Below are 16,997 nucleotides of genomic sequence, written 5' to 3'. Positions count from 1 at the left end.
CATAGCGGTTAGAGATAGGCCTACGTGCATTTCAATTTCAACGGAGTATTGTAAACTTTGAAAATCTGGCGTCACATGTGACATATGATGATGCACATAAATATTGTAAACAATGTGCCTGGCATTTGAACAGGCCGAGATTATTTTCTCCTACACTAATTACATACAGTTCAGGTTCTCATTAGCGTATTATACGTAGTATTCAGTAGGCTACCAAGTGTTTTGTTGTTGTTGCTTTTTAGTGGGGTTAAGATAACGATACACGGTGTAACAGTTAATGTGATTGATTAGAAACTGTGAAAGGTGAAGTGAAAAGGTTGCCAGTCTTGTCCATGCAGAATTATAGGTTGAATTTACAGTGGAGGGCAAATGTCACGCCGTTATGCGTAACGAAGTCATTTACAAAAAAGTCTACTACCTACTAAATTGCTCAGCAATGAAGATGATGAAAATGAATTGAAACCTGCTTTACACATACACACGCACACAAGAAAAGAAAAAAAAAACAAGAAAGAAAATTAAATGCTCGTATAACGTAATGGCGTGACACGTAGCGGCGACAGGATTACTAGGATTTGGAATATTACACAAAATATGCAAATATGGTGAATATTCTTACATTACACATTATATTTCAAGAATATGGGGTTTATAGTACTTCATAAGATATATGATATTATTCTAATTGAATGAAAATGGCAGAAGTCCCAATGACTGAACTAGTAAACTCAAACCCGACGTGGATTGTTGGATAGCAGCAATGTCATTTACACACATCTCCGTTGAACTCATCCCGCAGTGAAAGTTTGAGGAACATTGGACTATCGATTCAAAAGTCAGAGTTCTTAAGGTCTTAGCGTCGTCCTTGCTCTACAACGAGACTATAGATGTCATTTGTATATAAAATATGAAGAAAATTTAATATACACTTTTCCGGCATAATGAAAAAGCAGTTGACTTTATCTCTTTCAGACAGCGGGAGGAATAATATTACCCTTAATTAGTAAGAAGTCGATTGAAAAAAACAAACAAGTAAATTAGTATTCTGTTAGACGGTCTATTCAAACAGATTGATGGCACCGAAACTCTTACAATAAAAAAAAAAATCACAACTGAATGGATTGTTTCTCTTTTTTTTCTCAAATTTTTATTGTGATCTTCTACTAATGTTCCACTTTCTCGAAAAATCCACATCTACATTATTATTTAGGTTTTGATTCCCTTTAACGTTCGCAGAGATAGGCCTACAATAAAATTACGTCGTGTGCTCGTGTTGTTTCATTTTGTTGATATCCTGTTTCCTATGGAAAATCCGCTTCTTTGTCAGGGGTAATCTGGATGAAGTCTCAGCAGGAGAAGAAATTATGCCACTCTGGTCGACATCTCTCCTTGACATCGATGCAGAGAAGACGCGACCCTTGCAATATCTCGGGAATGGCCCCACACTCCTGTCCAACTGCCATGGAAACATACAACTATATCTCGAGTAAGTCTAATTTTGTAACAAGTTGTAATCGCAGGAGGACTCCACGCTTGTTCAATCACCGAAGTATAAAGTGCTATATAAGTCATTTCTGGCTGATCGAAGACATGCACTGGTACATCTAGCCACCCAATAAAGGTTATATAGCTCTGAGGAAGTTGGTTAATGACAAGATTATTGATTGAATTGGAATGATGCGAAAATAGAGATCATAAAAGTCGTGGATGATGACATGACTGCTATTGCTTTCCATCTTGCTTATACGGAACTGATTGATACATGTGATATCGATAAAAAGGAATTCTTCAGTTTGTGTTAAACATATGGCATTTCATTATCCTCTGAAATACCGATTTATCTCTCATTGTTTGTAGAAGTCGTGTTGACGACGTAGTATCATGTCAATGCTTAAAAGTGAAATGGATTACAAACGGGTGTATAGATTCTCACCTGACCGTCACCTCCTCTCATTTGATAGAAATGGGATATGCCTGATGCGAGTTTATACAATCTGTTGGAAAAGAACAAGTTGGTGCCCCGGTTGCTGCGGAGTCCACAACTCGTTGTGGACTGTCCAAGCAGGGACAATTACAGCACTAGAATTGTGTTTCTCTAAATCTAGATCAAGGATAAGGCGAAAATGACTATTTCTCGCTATTACATCAATCAACATGTTATGGAATTCCATCAAACTCAGGCTGTCGGGAACAGCAGTGGGCCTACTTCCATAATAGTGTTGCTCCAACAATTTATGAGCGAACAAGGAGAGATGTCATCAGAGGCAACATTACCTATTTAAAGCTTTCTGCTTAGAAACGGTTGCATGTTGCTATGGAATTTCGGCTGCATTTCTAAAATAAAGTCCCCCCCCCAAAAAAAAAAAAAAAAGGAAAAAAGAGATAGAAAACAAAAATAAAGATGAACGTAAAACGGTAGGAAGTTGGACAGAGAAATGTCGAGACAACGGTCGCACAATTTTATTGAACACAGTTTTACCCATTTTAAAGAGTCCTTAGTCCATGGTTGCATTTATAGCATAAATGCAAACATAATAAGATCATGCCCATCTTTATTTACAACAGTACAACTTCTGTCTACCTGTTGGCATACTAGTACTTGTTATTTGCATATCGCAGCACGTCCTTCTTTGCTTTCAATGTGGTAAAGTGATAATTCATGTCTTTCTTATACTTGCATTTCCTGACATCACCGATTATATTATCTGACAGCAAGTATGCATACCTCTCGAATGACAACTTCCGCACTCCGCTGACGCCAATGAGAATTCCACGTAATATTATCCAAGTAAGTTTGCAGTGATACAAATCTTACCTGTGCATCAAATATTCTGAACTCTTGAAAATAATGATGCCCAAATTATCAAGCAATCATAAGAGTGAAATACTTCTTAATTCATGTAGGTTTTTTTCTCTCTCTGTTTGATATTTAAAGACAATAAAATGAACTAGAAAAGCAGTCAAAGAAAGCAGCTCATTCAGAGATTCTTGACGTCAATTGACGCTTTGCCTGAGGGGCAAAAATGACAATGACAATGACAATATCAATGACAATGACAATGACAATGACAATGACAATGACAGTTTATTAATCCCATGTCACCATGACTGGTATTGGGGATATCCAGCCTGTTTACATAAATAATTTACAAAGTTTATTTAGAGTGTGTTTACTGTTATACTGTACAATTACGTCTAACATTTGAATGTAATCGATCGGATATTTGATAAACTGTAAGACTAATTTAGGATTCTAAAGAAAACTGTGAAGGAAAAGGAAGAAAATGGCCCAGAAGTAAAGCAAAACAGAGGAAGAAAGAAAGCACGAGGGTGTGTGTGTGTATGTGTGTACGAGAGAGAGAGAGAGAGAGAGAGAGAGAGAGAAAGGGAAAGACGGCATAGGTCGCCAGTAGAGCAAGAGTGTGATATGCGGTAGACCGTAAAGTCTGTTTTACATGAATAACACAGCATAATTGATCACAGTATTTACAAGATTTCTATTCTGTACCTGTGTGATACATTGGAATACAATAAATGATAATTGCAATAGAACAAACTGTTAACAAAATAAAAGAGACCGCCATGCAGTGAAGAAGATGTAAAAAAAAGAGAAATAAAAAAGGAGGAAGGGGACGACAGGCACCAGTAGAACAAGAATGTTGAAAGCGCACCTAAGTTGATTGAAAGTAGAGACCAAATTTAATAGAAACGCAACTCGCCTAACTAGAGCACTCGCAATCGTGCACATGTATCCCCCGAACCCGTTCCATACCCCATGTGGATTACTTTTCAGGCCAGAATGTTGTATAATAATCGTATGGCAACTGTCGCAGGATACAATAGAATCCGACGAGAAATGAGGCCATAGCACATACAAGGAATATGACATGTCATCCTATAGAAGTTTAAACAATGAGAGCCCTGGCAATGAAAACTTTTGTTACCTAGAATAACTCCTCATAAACGTCCATAGCAAGTTTGAATAAAATCCGACAAGAAATGTGGCTTATACAGCATCAAGAAATGTGACATGGCCTCCAAGTCGGAACACTGAGGGCGCCGTCACCACAAACTGTTGTGTCCTTCATGTAGAATGACCACCCGTACACCTCTTTAGCAAGTCTGAGTAAAATCCAGTAACAATAGAGTTATTGCCTAAATAAACTTGCATTTTTGCAAATTTTGACATGATCAGGGTGACCTTTGACCCTGTAAAAGGTGGAACAGTGAGGGCAGGCTTATCAATAGATGTAGATTTGACTATGGTACATTTACATGTCCAAATTTGAAGAAGAAAAAAATCGGTCGAGAAACAAGGCCAGCGTCGCACACACAAGCAGTACCCTGTTAAATTTAAGTTTTCATGTATAAAGACGGAACAAGCGAGGGCACCACCACCAAAAACAACATAGGCGTATTCGTTTCACTATAATGCACCTTTTTGCCAGATTTGAAGAAAATCCGACAAGAAATGTGGCTTATACAGCATATTCAAGAAATGTGACATGGCCTCCAAGTCGGAACACTGAGGGCGCCGTCACCACAAACTGTTGTGTCCTTCATGTAGAATGACCACCCATACATCTCCTTAGCAAGTCTGAATAAAATCCATCGAGTAACAATCAAGTTATTGCATAAATAAGCACTTCTGCAAATTTTGACCTGATCAGGGTTACCTTTGACCCTGTAAAAGGTGGAACAGTGAGGGCAGCATTATCAATAGGTATAAGTGTATAGCTTTGACTATGATGAATTTAAATACCAAATTTGAAAAAAAAAAAAAATCGGTCGACAAACAAGGCCAGCGTCGCACACACAAGCAGACCCTGTTAAATTTACCTTTTCATGTATAAAGACGGAACAAGCGAGGGCGCCATCACCAAAAACAATAGGCTTCTTCGCCTAATACACCTTCATGCCAAATTTGAAGATGATCGAAGAAGAACTGCAGCCAGTAGAGCGCTCACAAGAAAATCTCTGCGGCGGACGCGGACGCGGCGCAACGAGGCCAAATCCATAGTATCCTCCGAACTCTGATCGGGGGATACAATAATATTAAATGAATTCAAATTGCTTCAAAAAAACTGAAAAGAAGATTGAAGTCTTACTTAAAATGTGTCATTATTTTATGTCAAAATTTAACAAGATTTGTTCTACTTATATGATTTCTTGAGTTGAATAACTGATCCATATGTACAGCTGATGTATGTATTGGGTCTTCAGCTGAATTAATCCTGAATATTAAGACTTCTTTATCTTAAAGAATGATAAAAAAGAAATCACGTGTGTATTAAACGCATAGCTCCAGCGTGCGGGCCCCCATACGCAGTTTTTGCCCCTGAACATGGTTTGATGATGATTCACGTATGAAAAGTACTTACACTCAAAGTATGGTATATATGAGTTTATTTACACAAAACAATCCATTGGAGGAGAGAAAATCACGTAAGACGAGAAATAATGTATACATTATTGCCAAATTAATACATCTAAAGGAAAACTACAGTAAAACAGCGATGCGAAACGAGACACAAGCAGCAACAAAAACGAAAATGAGCAATTGTCACTTTTTGTACATTGCATACAAGACAAAGTAGCAAAAGATAATTTAACAAAAATGTAATGGTTAGTGCAATTAACAGATTCCAAATAGTAGTATGCACGCACGCTGCTCTTCGAGCGCACGCTCAGTGCACGTATGCACACCTAAAATAAGCGAAACTTGTTTCCCTTTTTGCCACTGATAATCCTACAAATACATAAAAAATTATCCTGGATTACTGCAAAATCTTATCATGTGGTCTGTTATTATCAACTTTTCCTGTATCACCTAAATCAGTTCCTAACCTTTTAGTAGTTATTTGGAAACAGACTGACAGACAACCCAACGCCATCAAAAAATACCTCCATGGAGGAGGTAAAAATAAGATGTGTTTGTCGTTATAGTAATTCCATTACATCATTCAATTTGTGTGTAGTGAGAACTTAATTGTTTATCAATCCAGACCATGAGAGATTGTAGTGAGCATGACTGTTGATTCCATATCTTTATTGATCCGTGGAACATGTCCGTGACTAAACTAACACAGTGAATACATATCTTTCGGGCCTTTGAAACGTTCAGCTCAAGTCTTTTACTAAAATGTGTTGGTATTTTAATGCATATACGTACACATATGCATATATATATATATACATATACATACACATATATTTGTATTTAAACAAACACATATGTACATATCATTTTTTCCTTTTTTTAAGTTAATACTGTATCATTGTACCTGAAGACAAATTGCCAATCAAAAAAAAATATAAATAGATAAAATAAATGTGCATTTACAAACAGGTGGAGCATCCAGTTTTGGAGGAAGCTGTGGTACGACTGGACAACCTAGTTCTCCTCATCAACGGCACAGTTTTCATCTTCTCGACAACTTCCCATGATTACCATAGGGTGCATGGCCAAGATGACTGCACTGTGAATGCTCTTGCATCTTCAAAGTTCTGCTGCCAGCACTATTTGTGTCGGGTAAAATTATTGATTTTTTTTTGTTTTTTTTGTGCCGTATGTTATCAATTCTGTGCACTCTAAGCCATATGAATCGAACGAATATACAAACGGCAATAAAAATAAAACCACACTCTGCCAAATAGAACAGGCAAAAAACGTGAAAGACTTTTAAGATGAATTTTTCTAAGCCTATTTGCGATGATAGTGCTGCACAAGGGTCATTATTATAATGTCCTGTCACAGGGTTGAAATCTATTGCCTTGGTCAAGTTTCAAAAAGACATGTGGCAACACTTGGAAACAAATGTCAAATTCTGATTGTTTCCCTTTGTGAGGGCAAAAAAGGAAGGATGTTATCACGGTTTGATAGTTGTGAATATGACATGTGGTTTAGGCTAGAAGTTCATCTGTACGACTTTTCTCGCGCCAGTAATTCATCTTCTGCTTGGATTAACTTACAGATGTTGTTGTTGTTGTTGTTTTTTTTTTAATAAAGCTATCAGATCTTGGCTCAAAGCACCCATAATTTTCAATTTCTATCTTTGTCTGTTACGGCTTATAAACACATGATAATGGTGAATAATTGTGTTTCGCATCTCACCGTCCGCATTTCTTACAGGCATGGAGTGATACAATCGTCGCGTTGGGATCTCCGATGCATGAACATTTTGTCAACGAATTTTCATATAACTGTGACGTGTTTATACTTGAACATGGAGAGCGAGAGTTTCGTAAATTGCAACTACTAAATGACGTCAGTGTAAGTGACCCACGGAATTCCTTCACGATTAAATACACAAGCTAATTTGCGGTGTAATGAACTTGACAAATTAATGTAGTGTTGCACTTTCAAAATGGAGTCACTTGAAGTCATTTCAGGTAACGAGTTATTTTACGAGGTAGAAAATCCGAAATTGATATCAAGTTGTATATGTAGCTCTTATTGCATTTCTATAATCATAGTCAATGGTTGACTATCTCCAAATGCAGCGGATTGTGCAGACCAGTCGTTCAATCAATTCTTTCGACCTTGGCAACTAGTGTGCCTCGAAATAATAGCCATTCATACCGTATTCTTACAATATACTGAATCTATTGTACTGATTTTAAAGTTGTGATGGCTTACATGCGTAATAATAGCAAAAGTGCAAACTTCAGTACAGATTCCAAATTCTTCGACATAATCCCGAGCTTGGCTACTTGCTTTGTTGCTTTTACTGGTGCCTGGATTAGCGGGTCGTCCCCCTTCATGACCATTGGCTCCCCAACTTTGGTCCTTGCCCGAGCCCCCAACTGCTATGAGGTCCTCTTTGGAACCCTAAACATTCTGTTAATTCAGTAACGTGACATTTCCCTTATGTGATCTCTTGTTATTCTGCATTCTCTTCATCAATCTTATTGACGAAAATACATCATAATTCAATCATATTGACCACAAATAATTTCTATAGTAATATTTCACAATGTATCATTATTCTTCTGCATTGAGTCAGGGATGATTAATCAGCACATTGAAATCTAAGCGTTGTTCTGGGGCCATATTTCTTCCACAAAGCAGTTTAAATTCGTTTTGATATACCGATATTACACATACAAAGCCATATCGGGAATAACATAACTAGAGACTTACCAGGCATAAACAACTTTCAATTAAATGGTCATGTACTCTCAGCAGTTGTTGGTGTTTTTACTCGAATCCTCCTCGTGAGTGATTCTCTTCTGGCCGAAATGCACCAAATTCCCGAATCAAAATGATGCAAACCCTCTGCTACACTGAACTTCCCAAGGGTAGAAGAGACGTAGCCTGATCCCGAGTGTTCAGCAATAGTATGCGACATCTGAATTCTACACCTAAACATCTCATATTCATTTTTTATCATTATATCATATTTGTATATAATATCATATGTATATGTATCTGTTTATCTTATGTATTCATAGACCACAGACCTCCGTGAAAAGTATGTCAGAAAAGTGACTTCTTGGAAAGTTTTTGTAGCAATTCTGCCCCATTTCCTCACTTGCTGGCGTTTTCTGCTTGTCAAAACTTTCTAAACCATTTTGTTTTGCCTTGGTCAAGCCTCCGCTTGACGTCATTACTCTCTGTCTAATGTAACCAGAAATTCTCTGAAATGGCCCTGTCTTTATCTATTCGTAAAAACGTGCTGTGACGTCATTCCAGACTGTATGAGCCATACCATTTGGGATACCCTTTTCTCGTATTTTTATGTCACAGATAAGGTCTATTCATGCTGGAAACATTTAATTCCAACGCCCGTCTTTTACTTTCATTGTGCGCCACAGAATCTCCTTATTTTCTCATGCTGATGCAAGCTCATGTCTTCAAAGTCGCACTACTTGTTCATCAATAAAGCAACATCAGTGTCTTACAAGACATTGATCCAATGAGACGAATTAATTACGTGTTAATACGAAATATGTCATTCCATGAAAACACAATGATAATATACTAATAATCACATCAGCTCCTTTTTCTGTTGAAATACATCTGACACCGTGCTTACCTTTGCAGTCTTGGAAGGTGGTATTGGCAGTGCCAATTTATCCCTCGCGGTCCGTAGCTCTCCTCCTTGTGAGTACGGTAGAAGAAGACCACGCCTTCTTCCGTTACCTTGCAACGGACGACGATGGAGGCAGTTACTCTGCCATGCGAGCATTGCCGTTTCACCTAGTCGATCGGCGAATGAAGCTGGCACACCTGACTGATCGCTTCGGCGAGTTTCTGCTGTGGGGAGCACGGGATCTGTTGCTCTCTCAGACCGCAGGTGAAGTTAAAACCCAATATGTGACAATCTTTAATGCTATTTCACTGCAAGCCTTGCCCTTCATCAACGTAAATAAACACCGATTATTCGGTGTTTTAATAGTAATCATGATAAAAAGTTCGTCATAAATACTGGGGCAGACTTGAACCGACAACCTGATTGCTAGACATGCGTCAAATCCAATAGACAAGCAAGTTTCCCGGGACCTCCCCTATTCTCATGATCGGGTATATGCCACGTCCCGGTACAAGAGAAAACAAACAGCTCGCCTGTACTCACTTCTGCTGAGTAGGCCTACATGTGTGGAGCTGGAATGTGAATTATAATTGGTGTGAATGCTGGTGTGATGCACGTGCATACAGTGTACGATTAAACGTGCTGAAACGGCGCCGGCGTTTTAAAATCCCCGATCTACAATTCTTTTACGTAATTCATCAATAATATTCATTGTGGCTATTACAAATGTTAAGATGGACCCTGTCTTGACAGTTTCATGGAATTTCAAAGCCAATTATGGAAGAAAAGTAGATATTTTCAACTAAAAAAAAATACACCAATTGTGCACTGATCGAGTTTGTTTTCACTCCAGCTGCCGATGAATACCGGATAACCGACCATTGGAATAGCCAGTAATGGTTCTGATCGCTTATGACGGGTGGTTCTGCGTAGTAAATCATATTAATGATTCTTGCTTCAAGTTTTTATTGCCACTAATGGAAAAATCTCCCTTCATCGATGTAAATACATTGTAAACATCCATTATAGAATGTTTTACTTAGTAGTAGTAACCTTGATAAAAATCATGGGCATAGCCTGTATACTCGACGTATGTGTAGCAATAAGTCTTGGGCGTTGGGTCAATCGTCAAAGATCAAAGGTCAAGTGAAAGTGGTAAAACTTTACTTATCTGCAAATCTCAGAAATGGCTTAAGGTATCTTCATGAAAGTTGTACTAGTACATAATATACATGTAATGCCTGATTCTCTTGGGAAATCTTGGGCCGTTGGTCAAAGGTCAAGGGTCAAAGGTCAGGTTAAATTGCAAAAAAAAAATAGTCTGTAATTGTACTATTTTCTCTATAAAAAAGAAAATACCCAGCGTATAAACGGAGCGTGTATACACGCACAATTATTTTTTGTGTTGAAATATTTCAGTTATGGTGCCAAGGTCAAGAGAAAAATGCCCCCAAATTCATTCTTTTCCCAAGTTTGAAAATGGCTCGAAGTATTATCATGAAATTGATGTGTATAGGCCCCTAATTATATCACAAGATAGTACATGAATTTTGGAAACCTTGTAGGCCATGGGGTCAAAGCTAAGAAGTTAAATTAAACGTTGAACTGTCATAGGTGAATGTAGATGCTACAATTGCTCCATATCTGCTTAATTCCTCAAGCGTTTGAAAATATGGCACATGCTGATGCTTTTCAGCTGTAAGTTGTATGTTATGGTCATGAAGTCCGCTAGCTTAGTATAGTTTCTTTTTGTATAACATAGACTTCCAGAGTGTTTTCCACCTGCTCTCTAAAATACACTACTTTGTCGTGACATCACTTATTGGATGACATTGATATCGAAACTTCGTTATATCCAATTGTACTTCTAGAAATGCACATCTCTTGACAGTAGCCTACGTATATCAAACTACAAAATCTGCCTAATACACCTCAATGTATTAGACACAATCATCACAACGCATACATGTGTATTAAAATGCTGTCTAGCCATTACCAAGGGAACTTCAAACCTATCTCAGCTCGACTATAACGAAACTCCTTTATTGCACTCATAGGGCAGACAGTGTTACGGCTGACTGGAGAACTAGACCGGCATCTTCAAGAGGGGGAATATACGCAGACACTTGCTACAGGTCTGTGATCACGTAACTTACAATGTGATATTAGGAATTGACGATAAACGTTATTCTCCAGCTCAAGTAAGTTAATGGTGTGTTTTAAGGATCCATCAATGTCTGTTTGAGTCAAGTATTTGGAAATACTTATTCATTTCACAAATGAACATTAATACCAATTGCATTGTCTTTCACGTTACAAACAGTCAAAAAGCTAGTATGAATATAGGTGGAAGAGAATAATCCTTGTATGACTCATTGAAACCAAATTGAAATGACTTGCTCTATATGCGAGATCGCTCTTTTCATAAGAAAATACATAATAAACATATCGAAAGTGCGCTGTCCGTTTTTCCGGTATTAGAATTCAGTGAGAATGAAACCAGGAAACAGCCCAGGTTGATCAAGAGTATAGTTACACGCCGTTGCCACATCTTCAGGACTTCGTTTGTTTGTTTGTTTGTTTAAAAATTTTTTTTTTTCTTGATTGCCCTTAAAGGGAGCGTATAGTTTTGGTTGAGACCTAACTTCAGGTCTCTAATATTTTGGGGTGAGATAATGAGAAACCTCTCATGAAATATGAAAGAGCATGTAATTCCAAGAGGGATTGAACATTTATTTGATGAAAATCGTTTTTGAAATGACTGAGATATAAAAAAGAGCATTCCTTATAAAAAGCGGGACCCACATTCTATTAGGATCACTTTGTTTTACTTTGCTTTTGAATGTCTGATTCCAAAACCGATCTATTATTTCCTAAATGGTTTCTTTGTATCTCACAAAAAGTTAAAACCCCAATTCTCATCTCCACCAATATTATACAATCCCTTTAAAGAGCATGCAAGGCAATCAATTCCAGAAATTAAATTTGAGCAAGCGCAAAAAGCGCGCAAAGAACAGAACAAAACCCGGCGATGAAGTTACTACTGATATCAGACAATGAAATGATATCCTCAGAAAGCTACGTCGTTCCTTTGCTCTACCCCTCCCCGTCATAATTATATTTCATGGAAATGTCGTTCTCTATATAATTACACAAACAATCAACCATTATCTCAACGTTTCCTCCAACAGGAGCAAACCGGGAATTCGCCATCTTGACAACGGCAGGCAATTTATTGTTCGGGCGATGTGGACTGGAAACACACATGTCCATGGTAATACGGAAACATCTTCACATCTTGTGAAATATTGTATTAGAAAAGTTTCATGCCAGCTCTCCTATAAACCTAGTTCGTATCTCTCAGACAGAATTGTGATATTTTGTTTTCCCTTTGCCTCCTTTTGCCTTTGTTTTGCCTTTATTTCAGAAACAGCTGTATATTGATTAACATCATGATACATCTTTTGCTGATCAGTTGATATTTTTACTTCAAAATTTAAGCCACAACTCAAGGGGAATTTCCATATTGCAGTAATCAGTATGTTGTGTCCTATAAACTATCATACTAAGTGTTTGGGGGATTTAGGGATATATATTTTATAGGAATATTATCTGAACAGGCGTGTACATTGTTTTCCTACCGCAGTCAGCCTAATATACACTACTTTCTACATCACATAATGCCTACTCTGGCTGTCAAAGGTCTCTTTACCATCAGTGATCATTGCCTGACCTGTGCATGCATAATATAACTAACATGCTGTTTACAGTATTTTTTTTTTCACTTCACGCAATGACCTGCATGTACCAATATGATTTTCAATTGTCCGGAAGCTGTCTCTGCCAGACCGTTTACCTACATGTATTATTTGTGTGTTGTTTTTAGCATGTGTAAATTATGTTGATAAAATTTCTGGGGCTTTTAGTTGGGGAACCCAGAGCAGATATGTTTCCAGCAGTCCACTGAATGACGATCCATTTGCTCCATCTCTCTTCCCTTGTAGTGGAGTTGGACCCATGGCAGACCCCTCCCCACTATATCATACCATGCGAAGTGGATCGTCCTTGCCAACATAATCTTGATAGGAAATATTTGGCTAATCCAACTGAAAAAAAGAAGAAAGAAGGCTTTCGGTGATGGCTCTCGTGTAGTAGACAGTGTAAGAGATTTCAAGTCTTGCCTTTTTGCCTTCTTGCCAGCTTGACATCTCGGAAACACTCGGCCCTTTCTCTGCCATCATCTTCAACAACAGAAGCAACATCGTAGCAATGGACACCAAGAACTACGATTTGCCGTCCTCCACTGCAGAATCGAGGGCTCTTGTGCACCTGTTTTCCTACGTTATCTATCCTGCTGAAATAATTAACTCAGATCCCGCTGGCCTACCACATTGCCCTGTAAGTACAGCTCCAACCACTACACAAACTGCTGAATATAAACTTGGAATAAGCTTCAGCAATCTTAAAGAGGGATGAAACCCAAACAACAAGTTGATTGAGTGATTGAGCAATTTGAAGAACACATTAATGAAGATTTCAGGAAAATCGAGCAATCCGTCGAAACGTTAAAATTTTTCGGCCCCGCCATACTGCCATAGCTGGATGAGAAGACCGCAGGGTATTTTGACGTCACGTATGGAAAACGACTTAAAGAACATTATACAAAATCAAACATATTTTTGCTTTTCTAGAATAATAGAATATCACTTGACTTACCTCTTTCAGAAAACTGAGGGAATAATAAGCCTTATCATAAGGTTGGTAACAAGTCGAGGGAATGTGCACTTTTCATTGAAAAAAAAAATGTTTTATTTGATGTATATTTTCACTATCGTTTTCTTTACAAGAATTCAACATGTTTACTTGGGTTTCATTTCCCTGTAAAGATGTCGACTCCGGAAGTCGATGTTACAACTTAACAAGCCTTTGCTCTTTCCCCGCTGGAACATCCAATCTGCATAGATGGTAAAGTTGTACCCTTATGCCTCCCGATAAAAAAGTTACAGTTATGAAGTGTGAAACCTTGCAGCCTCTTTCTATAATTTCATCTAACTGAAATTTTGATTTCAGGCACTACCGGTATATATTCAACATTTGTCGAGAGTTTTACGCATCTGTGATAATTAAGTATCTACGATAACCTGCATACGGCTTAAACTGTTATCCGAAACACATTTTTATATGTGATTTAGAAAAATGAAGTATACAAATTTGTCATAAATTGAACGGCTCATGATGGGTGGCAGCGCGATATTCAGAACTCCAATTGTTGCGACAAAGATTGTCGCCCCGTCAAATATTGTCGCCCCCGGGGGCGACAATCTTTGACGGAGTTGGCGTCAAAGATTGTCGCCCCGTCATAAATTGTCGTCTGGCGACAATCTTTGACGCTTGTGCAGTTCCCAATTTTTGACCTCGTTGGCGACAATTTATGACGGCAAAACAATTGTTGCGACATAAATTGTCGGCCAGTCAAATATTGTCGCCCCCGGCTCGGGGTGGTTGGTCCGGTGTTATGCTTTGGTGGGATGGGTAGTTCCTACGACTGGTAAGTTATGCGTATGTGTGTGTTTGTGTGTGTGTGTGTGTGTGTGTGTGTGTGTGTGCGTGTGTGTGCGTGTGTGTGTGTGTGTGTGTGTGTGTGTGTGTGTGTGTGTTGGGGGCTGCATGGTATGTGCTGTGTATGATTTGTAGGTGCGTACAATAAGTGACTTGTGTATGCGTTTGCGTATAGCTGTGTGTGTGTGTGTGAGTGTGTGTGTGTGTGTGTGTGTGTGTGTTCGGAGTATAATAATACAATATGTTGAAACTGTGCATGTGTGGTGGTTTTATAGTGGTAGTGGTTTGTTTGTCTGTGTGTATACGTGTGCCTGTATGCGTACGTGTGTCTGTTTGTGTTTGTCTTTAGATGTTTGTGCGAACGAACTTTTTTTGAGCAGCAGGCACTACTGTGGCAATGAAAATGCCTTCAACGTGTATGAGCACGTGTTTATTGAGTTCACAGCAGCGTTGATTTCAAAATAGTATGGATGTGTCAATTTAAGCGGTGAGGCGGGCTAGGAGAGAGAGACCGAGAAAAAAGGCATACGAGGGAGGTACTCTCCCCAAATGTTATCTGTCTTTGTTCATTTTTTTTTCACTGCAGTCATATTCTTCCATCAGTCTTAACTACAACTTCCATATCACTATTCTTTGTCATATGCACAACGCCAATACATACGTATTGTAAACTAACACCAACACACTCAAGCAAATCCTCATAATGCAAAACCACCTCCACACTTTTTTTCCCTTGATATTGATTTCATTCAAATCATTCATAAATCAACCCATTCTGGGTGCAACATGAACAAAAACGTTACAAATGCAATTCAAAACACAAACAAATCCGTTTGTCAATTTATACTACTAATAATCTCACTTCAACATCGATAACTCGATTATAAATCAACCCTACTAACAATTTCTTCACGAGAAAATTTTGACATGTACCAAACCTAGGCCTATATCCCTTGAATGTATTGGTTTGGATCATGTAAGTCCTTACTTACAAGGGCATAATCTAATACTTAAAAAACACAAAACAAATACATTATACAAATCTAGAATTAAATCATTCACAAAAAAAAAAACCCGCGACCAACCCTCCCCACAAACCGAAACAAATCTACATATATCCCAAATATTAAATCGTACCAAAATCTGTCATACCATTTATAACTATCCTTCTTCAAATCAAATCCCCATCCCACCAACCCCCGATTAACCAAAACCTCAATCATCCCACACCCTCATTCACCAACCCACATACATACACACACTAACACACATACGCACACACGGGTGCTGTTCGTTATTCCGAAGGTTCGTTATTCCGAAGATTCGTTTTTCCGAAGGTTAATTCAAATATCCGAAACACACAAATTCCCTATAGAGGTTCGTTAATTATAATCCGAAAATGAAAAAGGGTTCGTTAATCCGAACATTTGTGGCGTTATTCCGAAGGTTCGTTTATCCGAAAATGAAATTCGGAATAACGAACCTTCGGAATAACGAAATGTAACCCCCCCCCCCCCCCCCCCACACACACACACACACCCACCCGACCCGATACCACCTTCCTTCTTGATGAAACGACTTCTCAATGTTGACACATAACACATAATGGACCGTATGCATAAAAGCAGCCTCCGCCCGCACGCAAGCACCTGCACTCCGAATTCATAATTATACAAATCCGTCAAACAAACTCATCAAACTCAAAGCTGCTGATAAAATCAATATAACGTTTATGCCAGCAACAGCTTATCCCTCCCCACGCGCAGTCAAAACACATACGCTGACATAATAAAAACATTCTTCCATCATATAGGGCCTACACTAACACACACACACACACACATGTAGTGGTATTTCAATAACTATGTCAAGAACGATATTACCCAGCAAAATGTGCTTCGAGGGCGGGCGACAATCTTTGCCGCCAGCCCTCATCAAAGATTGTCGCCAGACGACAATTTATTACGGGGCGACAAGCTTTGACGGGGCGACAATCTTTGTCGCAACACCAATGCTTTCTAGATAAATCGTTGTAGGCACACAATACACGAAACCTTACAACCTCATTCTATCATTTCATCTATCAGTTTCTGATGTTTGCGAGAGACTTTGCTTCGGACGTGTTCTACATCGACATGAGAGGCAACCTTACTCTTCAGGTCTCGTACATTCCAGCTCCCTGGACCAAAAGCAATGTCATGGTGAGCTCTTCATAGGACAACCAATATTGACGGTTTTTGTTTGTTTGTTTGTTTGTTTGTTTTTTACGATGCTATAATTCACTCACTTCCAATCAAACAAGTTTACACAAAAGCAGTCAATTTATTCGGGAGTGTAGTAACTTTTGTTACGATGTACAGTATATTGTGCTATATTCTCTATATTTTTACTCATTTACTTTGT

At 38.4% G+C, this 16,997-nt stretch overlaps 1 protein-coding gene across 1 annotated transcript in view; it reads left to right on the top strand.

Moving 5' to 3' along the window:
• The first annotated feature begins 12,240 nt into the window (after positions 1-12,240).
• The window catches only part of LOC139742697 (cation channel sperm-associated auxiliary subunit delta-like), a 37,126-nt gene continuing 32,369 nt past the window's right edge, over positions 12,241-16,997 (top strand). Inside the window, exons 1-3 of the mRNA XM_071653225.1 lie at positions 12,241-12,309; positions 13,236-13,433; positions 16,682-16,795. Coding sequence (XP_071509326.1) covers positions 12,301-12,309; positions 13,236-13,433; positions 16,682-16,795 — 321 coding nt within the window. The 5' untranslated portion in view covers positions 12,241-12,300. The remainder of the gene's footprint in view (positions 12,310-13,235; positions 13,434-16,681; positions 16,796-16,997) is intronic.

Source organism: Diadema antillarum, unplaced genomic scaffold (genome assembly GCF_040938485.1).
Source record: "Diadema antillarum isolate AM-2024a unplaced genomic scaffold, OU_Dant_1.0 seq00001014_RagTag, whole genome shotgun sequence".
Classification (NCBI taxonomy): domain Eukaryota; kingdom Metazoa; phylum Echinodermata; class Echinoidea; order Diadematoida; family Diadematidae; genus Diadema; species Diadema antillarum.
Note: the sequence above shows the minus strand (reverse complement) of the source record. Positions and strands in the feature narration are given on the sequence as shown.